Here is a 21,681-nt window from a genome sequence, read left to right as displayed (position 1 = left end):
CAGAGGGCTAGCCCATTACCATAATGGTGGAACATGGTGGTGCACAGGCAGACATAGTGCTGGTGAAGTGAGAGTCCTACATCTTGCAGGCAACAGGGAATAGTCTGAAACACTGGGCATGGCTTAAGTATATGAAAGACCTCAAAGCCCACCCCCACAGTGACACACTTCCTCCAACAAGGTCACACCTACTCTAACAAACCCACACCTAGTAATGCTACTACCGGCGAGCTTATGGGGGTTAATTAGATTAAAATCACCATAAGCCACAACTCCTAGCTCTGAGATTTGTTTTTGAATAACTCCTGGGTACAGGACCATTTGTTAGAGTGTGGTTGACCTATCAAGAGCTACACCTTAAAGAAAACTGACTCTCCCACTTCTGCATCAAGTATCCACAGTCCCCAGGAGTGGAGAGGTTCTTCAGTCCCTTCTCACTCCATGTTAGGATGTTGATTGGCTCAATTTTGCACAGGTCTTGTATAGGCAATCACAACTGCTGTGTGTTTATAAAGATAGCAGTCCCATCAGCTCCAGAAGACACTTTTCTGTTCTTCCTCCATTTCTGTCTTTTACCATCCTGTCCCCTCTCCCTCAATGGTTTCTCAGCCATGACAGGACCTCACCTCTTTGCTCTCCCCCACCCTCCAAACAACTGAGGCTGAGTACCCTGCTTCAGTCAGGGTTAGTTTGGGAAGGAAGCAAGACAAAGCCATGGTAAATCCTCAGTGTAGCCTATCATGAGGAGAGGGGCTAAGAAGGCTGGGGTTGGTAGTAGATAATACTGGATTGCCCTACACTCTGCTAACCTTCAGAACTGCAGGGTAGAAGTGGCATCTATATCTATCCACAGAGTATCCCAGATCCCAAAAGAGAACAGTTGAACAACAGACCAAAGGATCCACCACCCTACAGGATCCAAATAACCGATTTTATTAGAGGCTCCGGGCCTAAGCAGGTCACTCTCACGCCTTCTCTGACACATGTCCTAAGCACTTTGGGCCTACTTTTTAAAGCCACACTGTGTGAGAAAATATCTCCAGTGCCTCATAAAACCAAACCTTTGTGAGACTGCTGGATTTCGGGGTGCCCTATTTGACTTCCCAGGTGTCTCATGTTCCTGGTAGCTCTCTGTCTTGGGAACAGTTACCTCTGTACAGAAATGTCCTGGTGGCTCAGGGTCCCTCTCCAAAGCAGTGTGGACTCTGGTGCTGTACTCCCTTGTATATGGGGCACTCACTTTAGAAAATGGGGTAGAACTCCTCAGGGTAAGAAAAGGGGCTGAGTGCTGGGGCTTAGCTGGCTGTGGCAACCATGGCATCTTGCTCAAGAATGTCATGTTCAGCCTGGCTGCAGCCAAGTGAACATGCTCTTTGAAGCTAGGGGTATGTGCAGAACAGGGGGAAGGCGGCTGACAGGCCCCTCTGCCCTCTGCAGGTCCCATGTTTGCACTTCTGCCGTGTGTGGGCTGCTCGCATTTCAGTCTGGGGGGCTCAGAGGCCTCCCTGGGTACGCATTCCTTTTTCTGGTGGCTGTGGCCTTCTGTACAGGATGAGGCCCTCACTCTGCTGGAAACTCTGTGTTCTGCATGGGAGACTCCAGACCTGACCATTTTCCTGCCCCTGCTGCTTTCTGTGGGAAGCTCTTGGACCTGTCTTGGGCCACACCAGCTCCTGGACTCTGCTGCTGGCTTAGGATTCATTGGAGCGGGCATCTTGGCCTTAGGGGCCTCCTCTTGGATCTGTGGTTCTCTTGCTCCCCCAGGTGGTCTAGTTCTCCTGGGTTTTTTAGGTGGAATGGGCCGGCCCATTGGCTCTGACTTGAGTGGCCTACACTTCTCCAGAGCCTGGACTTGGGTAGAAAGTTTTGAGCTTTTTCTTTCAAGAATTGGACGGCTTTGAAACCTGCCTGGAGACTCAGGGCCTAACGTGGATCCCTGAGACTCACAATGCCGTTCCAGTGACCTTTGGCATTCCCGGTCTGTGTGTGATCCAGGCAGGCTCACTCCAGCCAGTGGCAAAGAGCAGGATTCTAAGAAGTGAAAAAGTAAGTAAGACTCTAGGATCCGACGAGGGAGACCCCACCTCAGGTGCGCAATCCTTCTCTTCATGAGGGATTCCAGAAGCAGATGTTTGCTCTTCTTGAGGGCTGGCCATTTTCCCAGAGTGGTGAGGACAACAGGTACACTTGCTAGAGCTGGGGTAGTTTGGGAGACTTGGGGACACAAAAGAGAGGGAAAGACAGAGGATGCCTGAGACTGTGGGTGAGGGTGTTGGCATGTCAGGCTGGAAGCCTTTCCTGGGTCCACCCTTTCATCCCTTTCTTGTCTTCTTTGAGTGCCAGGTTGGGCCCTCTGGGAGCTTTCATTGACCCTACCTCTGTGCTTCGGGACAGGGACTGTGCCTTGGCTTCTTAGATGTTCTTCAGGACAGGGAACAGAGTCCACACCATTTCCAGCTACTGGGTGCTTGTGCCTAAAAATGAGAGAAGTAGGCTGGGCCAAGCTGTACTTCCTGTCTCTGGGCCTCACTCTTGCAGAAGAGTCAACTTGGAGACTGGGCCTGACAGCATCCTTTCTTCTGACTTGGCCCTTGTCTCCTCTCCTCCGTATATGAGATGGTTCAGAATCCTCAGCTCTGCATTTTCTCTGGGCCCCTACATCCTGGATTTCTGCAGCAGCATCTCTACCCTTGCTCTGGATTCTTTGGCCCCGTGTGTGAATCTTTCCATCCGTTTCACACACTGACTGCTTCTGGTTCTCTCCCACTGAGGCTTGGGTCTCTGGGCCACCATCACCTGTGAAATTTCTCATATTTCTCTTCCCATGGTTTTGAATTTCTGCATCATTCCCATCTCTGAATTTTTGCTGAATCTTCCACTCTAACAAGTAGGTCTTTCCATTAACTTTACTTAACACTCTCTGATCCTTTCTCCTGGCTCTCTGGATCTTTCTACCATCCTCACATCTAGCCTTGCTCCGGTTTTCCTTCTCCAATGCCCCATTTGCTGAAACTTTCTCCTCTCTAGTCTGCTCCCAGCTCCTCCACCTTGTAGGACGGTTTCCCTCAGTCTCAGTAAATTGTCCCTGGTTCTTGATCTCAGGCCTCTGGGTCTTCTTTACATCATCATCTCCAGGTTCTCCCTGGATTTTCTTCTCTGGGGCCTGAACTTCTCTTCCATCCTCACTTCCTACCCACTTCTGGTTATTTAACTCTGACAAGAGGGTGTTTGTGCCCATGTCACTTCCTAACCAGCTCTGGCTTTCTTCCATGGCTGCCTTGGTCTCTCTTTCTTCCTGTCCTCCAGCTCCTCCCGGGAGTCTCATCCCTTGTATTAGAACTTCTGTGCCATCCTCACCCCAAGCCTTCTCTGCCTCCTTGTGCCCTGCTGCATAGGTTGAACCATCAATGCTTTTACTTGTTATTTCTTCCCAGTTCTCTGCCTCAGATGTCTGCATATTTATACTATTGTTGCCTCTAGTCTCTTCCTGATTCTTCCATTTTGGTATGTGAATCTTCTTATGAAATTCATTTCCTAACTGATCCTGATCTTCTTCCCCAAGTTTCTGGGTCCTTGCTTCATCCTTACCTTGAGCCCCCCTCAGGTTTCTCTCCCCAAATACCAGCTTCTCCATCCCACTTTCCTGGTCAGTCCTATCCTCCCTCTTGCTCCCTACTGGGTAAGTCTCCAGACCAGTTTTACCTCTTTCTTGACCCTGATTCTCAGCCTCAGGTGTCAGGTTATTTGTCCCACCACCTCCACCTTGTCCTCGGTCACTCTCCAGTGACTGAATTTCTGCACTGTGTTCCCCTCCAACCTCCTCCTGATTTCCCCAACATGATATCTTGAGTCCTCCTCTGTCAACTGCAGCCAGCACTAGTCTCTGGTTTCCCCACCACTGTGCCTGAAGCACCACCCAGTCCTCTTCTCTTATCTCCCTGAGCTTCTTTATCCCCACTTGAACTCCGTGTCCTGACAGATTCTGGTCCTCTTTCTCAGATGCTTGGGTCTTCCTGACATATCCATTTCCAATCTGCCCTCTCATCTCCCCTGCTGGAGTCTGGACCTCGTTCTGAGTTCTTACACATCCCTGATTCTCCTTCTCTAGGGCCTGGATCTCTTCATGGCCCTCTGGTTTGACTTCTCTCAGGTTCTCCCTCACACCATCCTCACTTCCATTCTGACCCTTGTTTCTTCCGTCCTCTGCCTCTGTTTCTGTACCAGTATTATTTCTGATCTGGTCTTGCATCCCCTGATTTAGCATTTGGGAATTCTCACTATTCTTGCTTCCAGTCCAGCTTTGTGTTTCTAATCCTTGGTCCTGGGCCTCTGCCTCTTCCTTCCCTCTGACTTCTTTCTCATTCTCCTTCTCCAGTGCCAGAATCTCCATAGCATCCTCCTGGTTCCCCCATTCTGGTGTCTGAGTTGCTATGTCAGTTTTACATCTGAACTGTTCTTGATTCTCTCCCATAGAAGCCTGGGTAGAAGGATTCTTATTTCCAGGCTCCCTCTGGGTTTTCTTCCATACTTTCTCGGTTTGTTCTCTATCTTCAATTCCCATTTGGTCTTGCTTCTCCCACCATGGCATTGAGATCTCTCCATCAGTTTCCCTTACTAGTCTCTGGTTTCCACAGCCCAGGACCTTAGCCTCTCCAACCTTCTCTACTCCAAAGTCTATTGGGAGGAATGCTTGTATTTCTGAAGCAACTTCCCTTCTGCTCTCTCTCTTGTTTGTATATTGTGGGGTGTCGTCACTATATCCTTTGCCTACTGTCTGGGTTTTACTCTGTGGTTCTAAGGGATCCTGTTGGCTCTCCAGGGACTTCTTGGTGGATGGTTCCAATTGTTGGTTAAGAGGACCAGGCAGAAACCCTCTGAGGCAGAACTTTGACCTCCGAACAAAAGGGAAGTTTGGGGGAGAGATGGCTAAAGCTGTGGAGGTGGAGTTGTACTTCAGGCTAACAGGCTCTACTGGCACCAACTCCTCCTGGGAGGGAGCCCGCAACTGTTCTATTCTTTGGCATATTTCCAGGGAAGGGTGGACCTGATTATTGTTGGGATACCAGGGGACCTGCCATATGTCCCAAGAATTGTTCTGAGGGAGAAGACAAGTGCTTGAAAAGGAAGAAGTAAAAAACATTGGCTCAGAAGGGGTGTGGACAACCCAAGAGAGGCCTTGGCATGTGTTCTGTGGAGACAGTAGGTACTGGGTGGCCCATTGTTGTCTGAGGCTCTTTCTGTATCCCCATCTCTGCTTCTGTGTCCATTGTTGGACAGGAACATCCAGGTCCCTGATTTTTCCATGAGTAAAGAATTCAGGAATCATCCCAAAGAAAGTTCTACATCTGGTGGATGACACTGCCCATGTCTGCGGTGGCACCTGTAAAGTAAAGACTGATAAGCAAAGCTCTAGCATACAAATTATCTCCTATATTCCTTACAGATCTGACTAATGGGGTGAAGGTGCTTGTGCTAAGTGAGGAGCGGGAACTTCCCCTCAGCAAACTGCATTCATTCACTCAGAAAAACTGAGAGAGTGCTCTGAGCCAGGCACCATTCCATGTGTTGGGTACCAATGTGAATAAGACGAAGTCCCTACTGGGAGCTATATTCTAGACACAGAGAAGACAATAACCAAATACATAACTGTCGGGCTAGGGATGTGGCTCAGTTCATAGAGTCAGTGCCTAGCATGGAAAGAATCCACTCCAATAATCTCTACACTCAGAAAGTAGACAAAGGAGGATCAGAAGTTCAAGGTCATCCTTGAAATTAGAGGCCAGCCTGGGCTATATGAGACCCTACCTTAAAACAAAAATCCATGTTATTACCCAAAAAAAAGCAGTTAAATGTAAATAAATGCAAATAAGGGACTGGAGTTAACTCCAACAGAATAGTCAAAGAAGGCCTCTCAGAGGCAGTGATATCTGGCTGAAAACTGAATGAAGTTAGGGGCAAGTCAAGGGGCAAGAGTACTATAGGCAGAGGAGACCTAAGTGTAAAGACCCTGGTAACAGAACAAGCAAAGAGTATGTCCACAGGAGCAGCAAAGACGCTCAGTGAGAACTTAATGCTGTTCAATAGCATAGCAACAGAAGAAGCAGGAACCAGGAAGAAAGAGGAGCACCCATGTGATCAGAACACAACCAGCAACAAGAAGAACCCTAGGAGATGAGATCACAGACAGGTGCAGGCTAGATCCTCTCAGGCCTTGGAATTGAGGGAAAAGTTTTGGTTTTGTTGAGTTTTGTAGGGAGTGCACTCACAAAGGGAGTACAAGGTTTTATGTAGTGGAGAGTTTTAACATCTGTCTGGCTCACAGTGTTGGATGGAAGGTCAATGTAGAATACTTGCCGTGCAAGACACAGGTCTGCACTATCAGCAGTCAGTGGTTATGAGTGCACATTTTGGGACTTCAGGCCTATTTTTAGTCGGAGACTCTTCTAGTACTTGAGTCTTGATCCAGGTTTTTTGAGGGGTGGTCCTTTTATTTGTTGCTTGGTGGGAGGTGGGGGGGGCAAGCCTTGAAACAGAGTCTAGTACTCACTCCTCCTGGTCAGCATTATTTGCCCTGAGTGCTGGGATTACAGGCACATTTATTTATTGATTTATTTTTGAAACAGGGTCTCTCTATGTAGCCCTGGCTGTCTTGGAACTATATAACTCAGAGATCTTCCTGCCTCTGCCTCTGGGTGCTGGAATTAAAGGGATATAGCCCACGCCCAGCCTCATTCCTGTTTTCATTGCTAGTGTTTGAAGCCAAGGCCTTGTACAAGCTAACAAACATTCTATCACTAATCAACTCCTAATGTGATGGTTTGTTTCTTTTATATTTCCTTTTATATCTTTCAAAACAGAGTTATGTAGCCCTGGTTGGCTGGGAATTAGATATGTAGACCAGGATGGCTTCAAACTTAGGACAGTCTCCCTGTCTCTGCTTCCTAAATGTTGGGATTACAGGCTTGTACCAACCACCACACACACAAACCTACGTGTCCATGCCGTAGGATAAGTGTGGTCAAAAGACAATTTGTGGGAATTGTTTTTCTCTTTCCACCACGTGGGTTCTGGGGATCAAAGTCAGGTCATTGGGCTTAGCAGCAATTCCTCTTACTGAGTCATCCTGATCACCCCTGATGGTGTTTCTTAGTGTGGGTGGTACACATGGGTGTGTTTGGCTTGTAAAAGTTTGCTGATTTATACACATGTATTTGTGTGTACATATTATAGCTTTTTTTTTTTTTTTTTTTTTTTTTTTTTTGGAGAAAGGAGATTACACTAGGTAGATGCAGGCAGCTGTTATTACTATGGTCCAGAGCTACATGCTGGTGGCTCTGCCTGGGTAGTGTAGTGAAGTATCCAGAAGTCATCAGCTATAACTTATGGATTGTATGCAGGGCTCCTAAACCTTGTAAATGGATTAAATGTATGGAGTGAGGGGTAGGGATGAGTCTGGAGTGACTCCTGGGTTTAAGGCTTAGGTGCTGACTAGACAGTGATTATACAGACCGACCAGCCAAAGCTCTTTTGTTGACCTTTGATACACAAGACACAGAACAGGGTCCATGTAGCAGTGACTAATGATTGTAATGCTAAGAAATGGCCCCTTTACCTTGGTGGCGTTCTTCTTGCTGGTCCTGAAGACCCGGTACCAATACTGTTGGATCTGCCAGATCAGAAAGAGGCAGAAAACAAGTAGATTACCACAGCACCGGGGATCCCTGCAGCTTCGATCCTGAGGCAATAGGTCCCTTACTGGCTCCCACTCAGGGCCCTGGAATGGACCCACCACAGCACAGGCTCCCAGAAGTGGTAGCAACATGGCAAAGCTTAGGTCAGGTAGATGGTGTTTTGGGGAGTGGGAAGGAAACACTGGTGTAACTGGCTCAGTCAGTTTGGGGTGGGGTATTCCTTACTTCATAGTACCTCTGTCACTGAGGCCGCCTCACAAAGGAGCCTGTATTGCTGCACTTTCAGCTCTAGCTAATAGTTCTGGCTAGCAGGCCCTGGGTAGAGGAAACCTCTCCCAGGCAGACTAGCCTCAGACAGGAGCTGGTGGTGTGTTATGCCCCCATGTGGACAAATGGCTAAATAACAGGCTGGGTACAAATCAGACCTGCTCAGCTTTCCCTGACTTTGGTTATAAAGCTGTCACCAAAGACAACGAGGGAAGTCTCATCTATAACTCAGGATCATAAACCTGTGCCCAGTCCAGTCAGGCAGTGGTGGTGCATACCTTTTATCCCAACACTTAGGAGACAGAGACAGGTGGATCTCTGTGAGTTCAAGGCCAGCCTGGTCTACAGAGAGAGTTCCAGAATAGGCTCCAAAAGCTACAGTCCTGTCTCCAGGGGGGAAAAAATTCTGTGCCCAGGTAGAGACTGATAGGTTAGGGTGATCCCTTGGCCCCTCATGGAAATGATGACTAGGCAGAGAACTTTTAAAGGAGCTCAGTTGATGAGAGATGTCATTCTGTAAATGAATAAAACCTTGTTGGCCAATAGGAAAGCAAGATAGGTGGGTCTAGGAGACAAGAAGGATTCTGGGAGAAGTAGTGAGGAGGGTCAAGATGTAGGGACTTGAGAGAAGGTCTGGACCCTCTCTCTGGTAAGATAAGGCCACGAGGAACAGGCCAACAGCTTTTTTTTTTTTTTTTTTTTTGAAGGTTTCAAAAGTATTTTATTTTTTTCTTCAATGTGCCATATTTTAGTGAATACATGATTCTTTGACTTGGCATCACTTATGTTGGTTTTGCAACAATTCCTTGATTATTGTACCAGATGGCATGACTATTGATTTCTCCATTCCTTTGGGGTGACTCTGCCAACAGGGGACAGGTCCCATTCTATTCCAATTTGTGTTGCTGTATATGTCCATGTAGAAATACAGAAGAGGCCTCCAGCTGCTAATATAGCATTTCCGTATTTGTCATGGAAATTTGGTGTCCACTTCTGGTGGCTCTGCCTTGCCACCACTTGCTGAATGCTTCGAACTTGGAGACGACTTAGTGCGTTTTTGGCCAAGGGCAACATCGCGGAGAATGAGCTGGAACTGTGGTGACCACAGCTGCTGCCTCCATGCAAACTCGCCCCGGGTACCCTTGCCAGGCCAACAGCTTTTTATCTAATACAGCATTTCTGTGTGTTATTTGGGGCTGATGCAGCTCTGGGACCAGGCTGGTGGGAAAACTACTCGTAACACTCAGTGGTATACTAAAAGCTTGCCTCGTTGATAGGTTGTTAGATGCATTTGGACAGAAGGAATGGCTTCTAATGGTTCTTGCAGCATAGCAGGATAACTATGATTGGTAAGGACTCATTGAATGTTTTGTTCCTGTTCCTTGGTTTTGAGACCTTTCTAAATAGCTCAGGCTGTCCTCAAATTCACATCGATCCTCCTGCCTCAAACTGAGTGATGGGAATACAGGCATTTTTTTTCTTTGAGACAGGGTGTCACTACCTAGCCCTAGCTGATCTAGAACAAGCTACACAAGCCAGGCTGACATTGAACTCATAGAGATTTACCTGCCTCTGGGGTGTTGGAATTAAAGGTGTACACCACCATAACTAGCCTGAATAAGTTGGTAAGAGGACCCTAGGTACAAAACTACCTAGGCCAGGCTCCATCATATCACACAAGGTTCTTGAAAAACTGTATCTCCAAATCACTCACTGTCCTCTCCTCTCCCTTTTTCCCCCTCCCCTCTCCTACATTTGCTTTTCTGAAATTTCTGGCTTGGAAATCATTGGGTAACCCAGGCTGACCTCAAACTCACAACAATCCTTCTGTCTCAGCTTCCTTAGTGCTGGGATTACAGGCACAAGTCACCAGGCCTTTACTTTATTAAATAAATAGTTAAAGAATACAATAAGGCTTTCTGCGCTGCTTTGTGGGGTCTTCTCTGAAACAGAGGTGACCTTGGAAGTAGTGTCTAGGCAACAATAAGGATGATTAAGTCACAGAACTGTCTAGAGAAATACTGGCCCTGAGAAAAGAGAACTCTGGGGAGGAGGAAGGCTGCAGTAGAATGTGCTGGGCATCTCCACTTGTGCTCTGTTTAAGCCTTTCTATACTCTGGAGTAAAGAGATCACCTTCCTGCCTGGCATGAATGATAGAGTGATGTAACCTGCCCAACCATAGAAAAAAAATCCATCTTCCTGGTAGCAAGTAACCCTCTCCAACGTTTAAAAAATAAATTTAAATCTTATAGCAAAGCTTTTCTAATGTCATCACTTTTAGGCAAGGTGTAGTCCTGGCTGTCCTGGAACTTACTTTGTAGAATAGATTGGCCCCAAACAGACATCCACCTGCCTCTCCCTCCCTAGTGCTGGGATTAAGAACATGGGCCACAGTTTCCTGTGGATTATGTTCTCTTGTTGGAACAAGCAGTAGCATTAGAGGTATATTCTTAGTGCTCTTTGGCTGGAGAACACTGATAATTCAATGAGATCAGGACTGCTTGTTCTCAAGCTAGCTCCCCTTGGGTGAGTGCTACCAGACTCTTTGTCCAAAATCCTTTTTTTTTTTTTTTTTTGTTGCTGTCACCAAAGAACCCTAGTGAAACAAGTTCCTCCTGTAGGCCAGGCATGGTACCAGAAGAAAGGGATTCAAAAGGGCCAGGGCAAAGCTCTCAGTGCACTTGCAGCATTGGACACTGAATAACTATAAAGTCAACAAATGATCCAAACAGCAAGTGCTAAAAGGCTATAATTCTATCTAGCAGAAACAATTACTTGGTCAAGGAGTCAAGGTTCCAATGAAGAGGCACTAAATAAATGTTAGCTGAGCAAAGTAAATCACTTTGTGTTATATTTCTATAGTGAAATACCCAGACAGGCTTCTTTGAAAAAGTTTGTGGGCTGGAGAGATGGCTCAGGGGCTAAGAGCACTGACTGCTTTTTGAGAGAACCAGGTTCAATTCCCAGCACCCACATGTCAGCTCATAACTGTAGCTCCAGTTCCAGGGGACCTGACACCCATGGTAAAACACCAATGCACATAAAATAAAAATAAAATTAAAAAAGAAAAAGTTTGTGTTGGTTCATAGTTCTAAAGGTACAAAGTTAAAGGTCCTCATCCACTCATAGCTTTCTTGTTGGCAGAATGTCAAAGTAGCCATAGTGACTTATGCTTGTAAACCCAGCAGTGGCAAGCTGAGTAAGGATCACTGAATTTGAGGCCAGGCTAGGCTACATAGTGAGTTCTAGGCCAGTGATCTACAGTGAGATCCTGTCTCAAAAACAAACAAACAAAAAATAAGTAAAAGTAAAAAAACCAAGCAAACCCAAACAAAAATCCCTGGGGTCTGGACAGATGGTGCAGCATTTTTTGTTTGTTTGTTTGTTTTTGTTTTTGTTTTTGTTTTTTGAGACAAGGTTATAGAAACCTTGTCCTTAGAACCAGTGCTGGAACTTGATCTATAGACCAGGCTGGCCTTGAACTCTCAGAGATACAACTGCCTCTGTCTCAGGAGTGCTAGAAGTAAAGGTGTGCACCACCACTGCCCAGCATGATGGCTCAGCACTTAAGAGTACTTGCTGCTCGTGAACAGGACCTAGGTTGGGTTCCTAGCACCACATAACACCACAAATCTTTAATCCCAGCATTCAGGAGGCAGAGGCAAGTGGATTTCTATCAGTTCAAGTCATCCTGGTGTACGTAGGGACTTCTAGGCCTCTCTGGTGAGTTCCAAGCCAGCCAGGGCTACATAATGAGACTCTGTCTCAAAAACAAGCAAACAAAACACCTTAAATAAGATGAATAAATTAATCTATCAGGATTCAGTCGTGAAGGCTCACTCTTATCTAGTGGTTAATCTAATCCTAATTACTTCCCAAGGACCCCACCTTTAAATCCTAAAATCAGGTTGTGGCCCACCCTCATAGTAATACCTTTTGTTTTGTTTTTCTGAGACAAGGCTGGCCCAGGCTGGCCTCAAATTCATTAGGATGAATGAGGATGACCAGATTTCCAAATTTCTTTCTTCCACCTCCTGAGTGTTGTAATGATAGGTTTAGGATATTGGCTCCTCTTAATACTATCATCATGATTTTAAGAATCAAACTTCTGTATAAATTCAGGAAAATAAGCCATATTCAGCCTATAGCATATTCTGAACAAGACAGTGATCAACAGGAATGATAATAAATTGGCATGTGCTCAGTAAAGCAAAAGGTAGGTAAGACTATAACCTGAGGGTAGGGGACAGAATTGTAGATAAAAGACCAGCCATGGCAAGTATTTAGGACAAATTTCTAAAATAAATTGGTCTCCAGGATATGTCAGTACTTATTTAGTTGTTAAAGAAACAAACAACAAGAAAGGACAAGATAATTCTGAAAAAACCCCAGGGAATAAATTAACTAGATAATTAGGTATGATGTACTGACTCACTACTTATGGTCATAAAAATACCATGTCCTGCCAGAAGTGGTAGCACAAATGCCTATCATTCCAGCACTTTAGAGGTGGGGGCAAAAGAATTGGGAGTTCATGGGCAGCCTGGGTAACATAAGCCTCATCCTAAAACAAAACATCCAAAATTAAAGAGAGACATTTCCTTTGGTATTGTAGCTGCTGGTGAGGTATGCATGTTACTATACACAATGCTAATGAAACCCATTGGGTTCATAATAAAGAAAAATGATGCATAGCATGGCAGTGATGGTGCAAGCCTTTAATCCCAGCACTTGGGAAACAGAGGCAGATGGATATTTGTAAATTGGAGGCTAGTCTGGTCTACAAAGTGAATTAAAGGACTGCCAGGGCTGTTACACAGAAAAAGTATGTTTTGAGAAACCATACATACACACAAATGCATGGTTGAACAGGCCTGTTGTGAGATAATCTTCTTGTATACTGTGAAGATGTGTCGCTGTTTTACGTTGCCTGCCAAGGCACCTTCTGATTGTTTTAATAAAGAGCTGAATATACAGTAGTTCCTACAGTTGAACATGCAGTATGGAGGAGCAGTAATGAGCCACATGGAAGAATGTAGATTAATATAAATAGGCTAATTTAAGTTATAACAGCTAGTTGGGAATAAGTCTAAAATAAGGTCAAGCTTTCATACTTAATAAGTCTCCATGTCATTATTTTGGAGCTGGCAGTTCAAAGAAAGTCAGGCTACACAAGCCAGCACTACTCAGCACTCAGGAGGCAGAGACAAGTGGATCTCTGTGAGTTCAGAGACAGATTGACCTACATATGAGTTTTCCTGCAAGGCAGAGCTAATTGATCACTACCCACTGTAGAAGGAATCAAAGTTGGAAGGACTGCTACAAGTTCAAACCAGCTCCAGCTAGTGTGGGCCTTTGTCAAAAACCTAACCAAACTAACCAACTCATTATATATATTAACATATCCTATTAAGAAGAAGCAAATAAAATTAATCAGTCACTACTAGGGAGATATCTGTGAAGTGGTGAGCTATAAGTCAGAGATATAAAACAACATCCAACAGAGATGATGAGCAGAGTCCATGTCAATCAGCAGGTATTCTTCGGACTTGTTTAGAGATGGTTTTTGTTTTGTTTCCTTTTAACAAGCCTTATCAGATTTGTACAAGATAACGTTTAGTGTTTGGAATGATCTAATTTGATATTCACTCTTATTATTGTTGTTATTATCATTTTATTTATTTACTTGGTTTTCAGAGACAAGGTTTCTCCTTGTGGCCCTGGATGTACTGGAACCCATTCTGTAGATCAGGCTGGCTTGGAACTCAGAGATCCACCTGCCTCCACCTCCAGAGTGCTGGGATTAAAGGAGTGAGCCATCACCATCCGGTTTCCATATTCACTTTTTTAAAAGGATTTATTTCATGTGTATGAGTGTTTGCCTGAATATAAGTCTGTGCATCACTGTGCTTGTGGAGGGTAGAAGAGTTGGATTCCCCAGAACTGGAGTCATAAACAGTTGTTAGTTGCCATGTGGGATCTGGGAATAGAATCCTATGGAAGAGCAACCAGTGTGCTTAACCAGTGAACCGTCTCTCCAGACTCAGTAAATGTTCACTCTTACAGGCAGTTTGAATCCTTCCAGTTGCCTGATCCCCTAACAGTACTCACATAGCCACATGTGATGAAAACAAGCCAGGTCAATAGCTAAAATTCTCACAGCCCAGTTTTAGCTTTAGCTCTGTTTTACTCCATGGTGGGCAAGCTTCCCTTTCTCGGCATTTGTTCTCTGTCTGTAAAAGTGAGAAACTATTTTTGCATGGTTCTTAAAGATCTCCTCAGGTCTCAACTTCTACACCTCTGAAGCAATGAACTGGAATTGCATGGTATGATCTTGGCTAGATTTAAATGGCCCCAAATGTGTGTGGCACCATGTTGGAAAAAAATGAGGATCACTGAGGACCTTGAAGAACAAGTCCTAAACAAGAATTCCTTTTACAGGTGGATCTCTGTGAGTTCCAGGCCAGCCTGGTCTACAAAGCAAATTCTAAACAAAAAACAACAACAACAAAACAAAACAAACAAAAAAAGAGAATTTATCTTTTAAAAACGGAGTTTTAGTGAGGCATAAGAAAGGGGAAAGCATGCAGGGTGGTGATGACCCACCCTTCAATCCCAGTACTTCGGAGAGATAGAGGCAAGTAGAGATCTGTTAGAGGCCAGCCTAGTCTACAAAGCAAGTTTCAGGATAGCCAGAGCTGTTACACGGAGAAACCCTGCTTCGAAGAAAAGAAGGGGGAGGAGCCAAGGTGCTGGGCTGAAGAAAGGTGTGTTATTATTAAGACACCAAACACAACCTCACTGCCATTCAGTAATTAAAACCCTACTCCAAACCTACTGTAGAAATCACCTAAGTGCATTCTAACTCCACGCCCCTCCAGAAACATTGATGAGGCAGATCTCAAGAGGAAGAAAATATTCCCTTGCAATTTGTCTTAACACTGAGAGGTTAGAGAGTTGAGTTTTTGTTTTGTTTTCTTGAGGAGGAAGACAAGGTTTCATGTAACCCAAGGCTGGCCTCAAACTTATTCTCCTGTCTCATTTTTCAAGTGCTAGGTGACAGGCAGTCCACCAGCTCAGGCCTGGAGAAGGCGATTTTCCAAGGGTACATGACATGCTCAAAAAAGTACCAGGCAATGGCAGAGCGGTGGTGACGCACGCCTTTAATCCCAGCACTCAAGAGGCAGAGGCAAGCAGATCTCTGTGAGTTCCAGACCAGCCAGGTCTACAGAGAGTGCCTGAACAGCCAGGGCTACACAGAGAAAACAAACACAGAAACAAAAAAAGGGGGGAGGGGCATTAAAATGGTGACCCTTGAAGCCCTTTGTATAGGTGTGTCACTTTTCGAATGTTTAACTCACAGTTTTGGCAAAGTCATCCTAGGATGCTAATAAAACCAGTAAAACACATCCCCTCACCCAAAGACGATTTCTTTTTTGTTGTTGTTTTGTTTTATCGAAACAGAGTTTCTCTGTGTAGCTTTGGAGCCTGTCTTGGAACTCGCTCTGTAGACCAGCCTGGCCTTGAACTCAGAGCTCCACCTCTTCTGCTGGGATTAAAGAACTGCACCATCACAGCCCAGTTCAAAGGCAATTTCAGTCCTTGCTCCCTGTGGGAAGGGGGCGGGGCGACGTCACTGCACGCTCGGAGTGACATCACTTCCGCTTCCTCCCGCGCAGGAAGTTACTTCCGCTCCTCTTTTTGTGCGGCGTTTCGGTCTGACTGAGGTGAGGTGTCCTCGGATCGCGGCGAGGCCGGCGCACCACAGCCATGGTGAGTGAGCGCGTGGGGCTGCGGGCGCGGGAAGCGGGAGACGCGGGCTTCTGTTCGCCCCGTCTGTGGGAGGCGAAGCGCGTGCGCCATCTCGCCAAGCCCGCGATGGCCGACCTCGGGTTCCGGCTTAGAACTCGGGCTCCAGCGGTGTGGTCACTGGTGGCAGAGCGGAGAACTCTGGACCGGAGAGCCGGGGTCGCTGTAGCCGGATCGGCTTTGCAGCGGTGGGCGTGGCTAGGGGGAGAGGCATGCGCAACGTGGGAAAATGACCGCCCCACGTGGAATGGTGGAGCTTTATGAAAAACTCGGTCTCCATTCCCTTTCCTTTTTTTTTTTTTTTTTTTTCCTTTCCAAACAATCTCTAGAAGATGGCGTGGAATCACGGGATAGTCATGTACTACCCACCCCTTCCCCACGCCCGGAGTTCAGGAGAGTCGCACCGTGGAGGCTGCACCTACTGTCTGTCGGGAACTAACACGGCTTAGGAATTCAGGGGCCTTTTTTTTCTTTTAAGGGACTCAATATGTAGCCCTGGTTTGCTTGAAACTCGCTACGTAAACCAGGCTGGCCTCAAAGTCTCAGAGCCGTCTAACTCTGCCTCCGGATTAAAGGCGTGCGTCCTCACGATTAAGGGTTTTTTGTTTTTGTTTTTTTTTTTTTTTTTTTAATTTGGGAGTCAGGGAGACTCAACAAAGACCCCTACCGTGGGATCGACGCCTCGGAAACTGAGGTTCTGGTAGCAACACGTGACGATAACGCTACATCGCCTCCACTTTAATGGCAGAGCGAGGGTTTCAGGTCGTGTTTCCTGTTGTAACTAGTTGGGATTGGAATTTGGTAAGGAGGAATGAGTTTGGCCGAGCCCTTTGATGTCTGTAGTGAAATTTAATCAAGCACTTTGGTTCTCTGCTTTGATAACTTTCGAGCCCCCACCTCCGAGGTTTAATAATTGGCTTTGTGTCTAGTTTGAGAAAGCCCCTAAGTCAATACTGAACTAGTGGAAAGTTTTGAAACCTGTGCTCTTAGGTTGAACTTCTTAGCAGTTTGCATCGGCTGTGAAATGGGGATCATTAGCTCTAATACTTGCAGTGCAATCACACCTTAAGGACTGGTGCTTTTTGGTTATGGACTCGAGATCCTCCTGTCTCAGCCTCCAGAGTGCCGGGATTACAGATATGTGCCACCACCAAAGCTAGTTGGACATTGTTAGGTTATGTATGCCTATATTTGCTAAGTCAAAATCAGACTGTCAGGTATATGAGGAGACCAGTTTGGTCTAGCTAGGGATTCAAGTTGGCTAGCCTGGGCTGTATAGCAAGCCTGTCTCAAAAAAGGTGTAGGCTGATAATAACAGGTTAGTGCTTAGCTAGCATTCTCAAGATCTTGAATTCAATTGCCAGCATCACAAAAATATTATGAAATACAGTGGTCTAACTTTTGAATTGTTTTCTAACATTTGAGAACGTGGAGTTAAAGCTCAGCATGCAGTTGGGAGTTTCAATTATTTGAAAGTATCATTTGAGCCCAGGAATTCGGGGACAGCCTATGCAACCTAGCAAGTTTGATGGAGGAAGATAGATAAATGAATGAATAAATAAATGTGGAGGGGAAAATAGTTTTCACAGTAATAAATTCAAAGAGAGGAAACAGGACACCCAACAACACAGGATGAAGATTTGAACCCACTATGGTTTCATACTTAAAAGTATAGAGTCTAAGTGTTCCAGTTCTTCGTGCCCTAAAGTGCATTGGTTTCAAGTAGAATTGAATAGTTTTTTTTTTTTTTTTTTTTTTTTTTTGAGGCAAGTTCACTGTGTCCTTGACCATCATCAAAACTTGGTAGATAATAACAGTAGATAAGGAAACCTATTGGAATATATTCCTTTCCTTACAAGTTAATTCCTCCCAAGTCTAAACAACCACACACACACTTTTTTGTTTGAAAGTCTTCTGTAGTCCTTGCTGGCCCCAAACTTGAAGAGATCAACCACATGCCTCTGCATCCTGAGTATTGGGATTAAAGGCATGTATGGATGTGCATGTAGGATTAGAAGGCAAATTGGAGAGTCGATTCTCTCCACCATGTAGGAACTGAAAATCAAATTCAAGTTGGAGGCAAGTACCGTCTAACAGGCCCTGAATGGTCTTTGCCAAAGGATAAAAACCTGTGGGTTTGCTGTGTGTGTTTTTGTTTTGAGACAGGATCTCTCTTTGTAACTCTGGCTGGCCTGGATCTCAGAGATCCTCCTGCTTCTTAGTCTCTAGATGGGATAAAAGTATCCACACCACCATGCCTAACAAGTTTTAGGATTTTATGTTTTTCAAGACAGGCTTTAGAGGCTTTCCTGGAACTCACTCAGTAGACCAGGCTAGCCTAGAAATTCATAGAGATCCACCTTTCTCTTTGCCATGTGCTGGGATTAGAGTTTGCCACCAGGACCCATTGAATTCTAAAATTAAACAATACATCATTTGACAAAAACTGAATTGATCCTTTCAAACTTTACTTGTAGAGCAGCAGTACAAATTCATAGCAATGCACTTTTCAATTTGAATTGGTTCAGATTGCATTGATTTATAAATATTGTTAGTGTAAGTGAAACTTGCCTACTTGAAGTAGGAAAGATAGTGTAGGTGCCTGTCTGTTTCCCTTTGTCAGTTTTCAAAGTACTTCATGATAATGGTAGCATAGTATATTGTCTATCTCCATCCTAGTTCCCTGCCCTGTGCTGAGAAGTGTTCCTGCTGAGGCACATCAGGGCCTGCATAGCATAATTTGAGTTTTGAGTAAGGTTTTTTATGTTTGAAAAATAAAATGAAAGGATTTTTAAATAATCATTACAAACAATTATATATTAATAACACAGGTTGAATAGCTTTTGAGTATGATGTTGGGTGGTTTTGGTAGGAAATCTTTACCTGTGAGTTTGTTGGGAGATGTGGATAAAAGTATGTAAGCTATATTTAAGGTTTTGTCTTGTTTTTTCTGTTTTTTGTTTTTGCTTCATGTTTTTCAAGGCAGGGTTTCTCTGTAGCTTTGGAGCCTGTCCTGGAACTCCCTCTGTAGACCAGGCTGGCTGCAAACTCACAAAAAGATCCACCTGCCTCTACCTCCCAAGTACTGGGACTAAAGGTATGCCAAGCCTGCGGGGGACTACACAGAGAAACCCTGTCTCTAAAACAAATTTTTTTCATTTTGTAATTATGAGTATGTATGTGGGGGAGTGTGTGTATATGATTGCTCTTTTGGAGTCCAAAAGATAACATTTAGAGTAGTCAGGCCTGTGTTAGTAAACATGTTCTGTCTGTACTTAATTGGGTTTTTGTTTCATTTCTCCAGTCTTTTGCAGGGGGAATCCAAGCTGGTCATTGTCTAGGTTGTTGTTAAATATTTTGTAATTTATCTGAAAAACCTTATGTTCCATTTTGATTTTTGTTTTCATTATAGACGGAGGCTGATGTGAATCCGAAGGCCTATCCCCTCGCAGATGCCCACCTCACCAAGAAGCTGCTGGACCTTGTTCAGCAGTCCTGTAACTACAAGCAGCTTCGGAAAGGAGCCAATGAAGGTAAGACTACTAATCACAGGGTCCCTGTTTTCAACAGGGATCTCCTGGAGTTCTAGTTTGGAAGAGGGGCTAAATATTTTCTTTTCGCTCTCCCTCACCCTCCTCCACTTTCCATTTTAGTTTGTGGGAGCAGGTATTGTGTTCCCAGGGTGGCATCAAACTCCCCAACCTGAGCAGTCCTCCTGCCTCAGTGTCCTAAATAGTTGGGCTAAAAGTGCATTCTTTACTGACCAATAAAAAACTGTAGAAGCAACGGGCATTGGTGGCAAGGCCTTTAATCCCAGCACTTGGGAGGCAGAGGTAGGCGGGTCTCTTGAGTTGAATCCAGCATGGTCCACAGAGCTAGTTCAGGACAGGCTCCAAAGCAATACAGAGAAACCCTGTAATGCTGACTGGGTGAGAAAGACATTAAGGATTAAGTAATTGTTCAGGGTCTGGGTGCCTTATTACATTACAGGGCTACTCCAGGCAGAAAATTACTTTTTCTGCACCCCTATTTTTTGAGACAGGGTCTCACTATGTCCTAGAACTCACTGCGTAGACCAGGCTGGCCTCAGACTTGGAGATCTGCCTCCCAACTGCTGAGATTAAAGGTGTGTGCCATGTTACCTGGCTTGTTCCTAAGCATTTTGCCCATTTCCTTGTAACTGTTTTTTTTTTCCTTGCTTTAACTGTGACTGCTCTGCCCAAGCCCCATGTTATCTGTTGGCTTCATGTCCTGTCTCAACAGCTACCAAAACCCTCAACAGGGGCATCTCTGAGTTCATTGTGATGGCAGCAGATGCTGAGCCCTTGGAGATCATCCTGCACCTCCCATTACTATGTGAAGACAAGAATGTCCCCTATGTATTTGTACGCTCCAAGCAAGCCCTAGGACGGGCCTGTGGGGTATCCAGACCTGTCATCGCCTGTTCTGTTACCATCAAAGAAGGCTCTCAGCTAAAGCAGCAGATCCAGTCCATTCAGCAGTCCATTGAAAGGCTCTTGGTGTAGGCCTGTGGCCTGCCCTTTCCTGTCTGTCCCCATCCTACTTGTGTATCATATTGTCTGTTAGCATGTAGTGTTTTCAGCCAGTTTCTATTATAAATATTGTACTACATCTGGTTTTTGTATTTTTATTGTCTTATAGGGTTGTTTTGTCCTCATCTTCTCTTCTACCATTTTTTCATCTTTTCAAAAAAAAAAAAAAAATGAAATGATACCTAAGATAGGTGAGAGGTAGAACAGGAAAAACTCAAGCCAGGGATAGTGTCTACTTTCATCTTCGAACTCATTCCTCTGTGCAGGGTAAGATGATATTAGCACTGGTCCCCTTATGCCCGCCCACCATCATTTGAAGAGGAAGTTTGATGATATTGAGTGTAGTGCCATTTATTAATGTGTTTTTTGTGTGTAACCTTTTATTCTCACCCCACTCCCTATTGAGGGTATCAAGGCAGTAACAATCCAAAGGGATGGTCTGCAGACTCAGAGGCAGCCTAGGTGAGTGAGTGCTTGGATCTTGAAGAGTAGCAAGAACAAAATAGTCAATTCATGCTGGAACAAAGGATTTTAGGGCTGGAGCTTACAGCAGAGACAATGCTATCAGGAACATTCTGTCCTTGGTTGAATGGGGATTTCTTGTGAAGCTATTTGACACTCACTTTCGTAGCCCTTATCCTTTTCCTCCTACAACATGGGTCGAATGTATTGTCTATTACATGAAGAAAGTGAAAATAATGTTCATTCTTGAGCATACTAAAAAAGAAATATGTCCATATTTTAATGAAATGTGGCATCAGTGCCTGATTTTCAGTTTTATCAGCTAATATTTGAATATGCTTAGCATTTCTAGGGTAGTTGAGACATGGGGGTGGGGGAATCTTGAGAAATGTTCTGGGTGTATAGACAGACTGACCTGAGTTCTCAAGAGATCCCCCACTTCCATCTCCCATGCTGTAACTACAGATATGCACTACCATTTTGTTTTGATATGTGTGTTGGTGTTGGGGATCAAGCTCAGGGCTTTTGAAGTACTCTTACCGTTCCCAGCCCAGCTGTTGTTTCACTAGGTGCCACGTACTAAGTAGCAAGCACACACCTACCTCCAGCCTTAATTTCACTGAGGCCACATAGAGCCAGGCGAAGGTGGCATGCACCTTTAATCCCAGCACTCTGGAGGCATTGGCAGGCCTGGTCTACACAGAAACTCTGTCTTAATGGGGGGTGGGGAGACTGGCTAGAGAGATGGCTCCGTCACCCACATGGCGGTTCATAACTGTCTATAAGGCCATGGTCCAATACCCTCACACATACAGACAAAACACCAAAGCACATAAAGATAAAAATAATTTTTTGTTTGGTTTTTTTCAAGACGGTTTCTCTGTAGCTATGGAGCCTG

General features: G+C 45.0%; 2 protein-coding genes across 2 annotated transcripts; one reads left to right on the top strand and one right to left on the bottom strand.

Moving 5' to 3' along the window:
- Positions 1 to 1,003: 1,003 nt before the first annotated feature.
- LOC127225850 (uncharacterized) lies at positions 1,004 to 7,856 on the bottom strand. The gene is made up of 2 exons (XM_051189465.1): positions 7,613 to 7,856; positions 1,004 to 5,380 (listed from the first exon to the last, which is right to left on the bottom strand). Exons 1-2 carry the CDS (start codon positions 7,820 to 7,822, stop codon positions 1,004 to 1,006), a joined length of 4,587 nt encoding a protein of 1,528 aa, XP_051045422.1. The 5' UTR covers positions 7,823 to 7,856.
- Positions 7,857 to 15,600: 7,744 nt separating this feature from the next.
- Snu13 (small nuclear ribonucleoprotein 13) lies at positions 15,601 to 20,405 on the top strand. Its single transcript, XM_051189464.1, has 3 exons — positions 15,601 to 15,732; positions 19,181 to 19,301; positions 20,032 to 20,405. The coding sequence occupies exons 1-3, from the start codon at positions 15,730 to 15,732 to the stop codon at positions 20,292 to 20,294; spliced, it is 387 nt and encodes a 128-aa protein (XP_051045421.1). The 5' UTR covers positions 15,601 to 15,729; the 3' UTR covers positions 20,295 to 20,405.
- The last annotated feature ends 1,276 nt before the right edge of the window (positions 20,406 to 21,681 follow it).

The sequence above is a fragment of the Phodopus roborovskii genome, unplaced genomic scaffold (genome assembly GCF_943737965.1).
Source record: "Phodopus roborovskii unplaced genomic scaffold, PHOROB, whole genome shotgun sequence".
In the NCBI taxonomy this organism is placed as follows: domain Eukaryota; kingdom Metazoa; phylum Chordata; class Mammalia; order Rodentia; family Cricetidae; genus Phodopus; species Phodopus roborovskii.
The sequence above is the reverse complement of the archived record's forward strand: the minus strand, read 5'-3'. Positions and strand labels throughout refer to the sequence as shown.

Bases quoted from the DNA above. Each gene is read 5' to 3' on its own strand.
- Snu13 (XM_051189464.1), top strand. The intron at 19,302-20,031 runs GTAAGACTACTA...CTGTCTCAACAG, and splicing joins TCGGAAAGGAGCCAATGAAG to CTACCAAAACCCTCAACAGG.
- LOC127225850 (XM_051189465.1), bottom strand. From the start codon at position 7,822: ATGTTGCTACCACTTCTGGGAGCCTGTGCTGTGGTGGGTCCATTCCAG. The intron at 5,381-7,612 runs GTAAAGGGGCCA...TTTACTTTACAG, and splicing joins GCAAGAAGAACGCCACCAAG to GTGCCACCGCAGACATGGGC.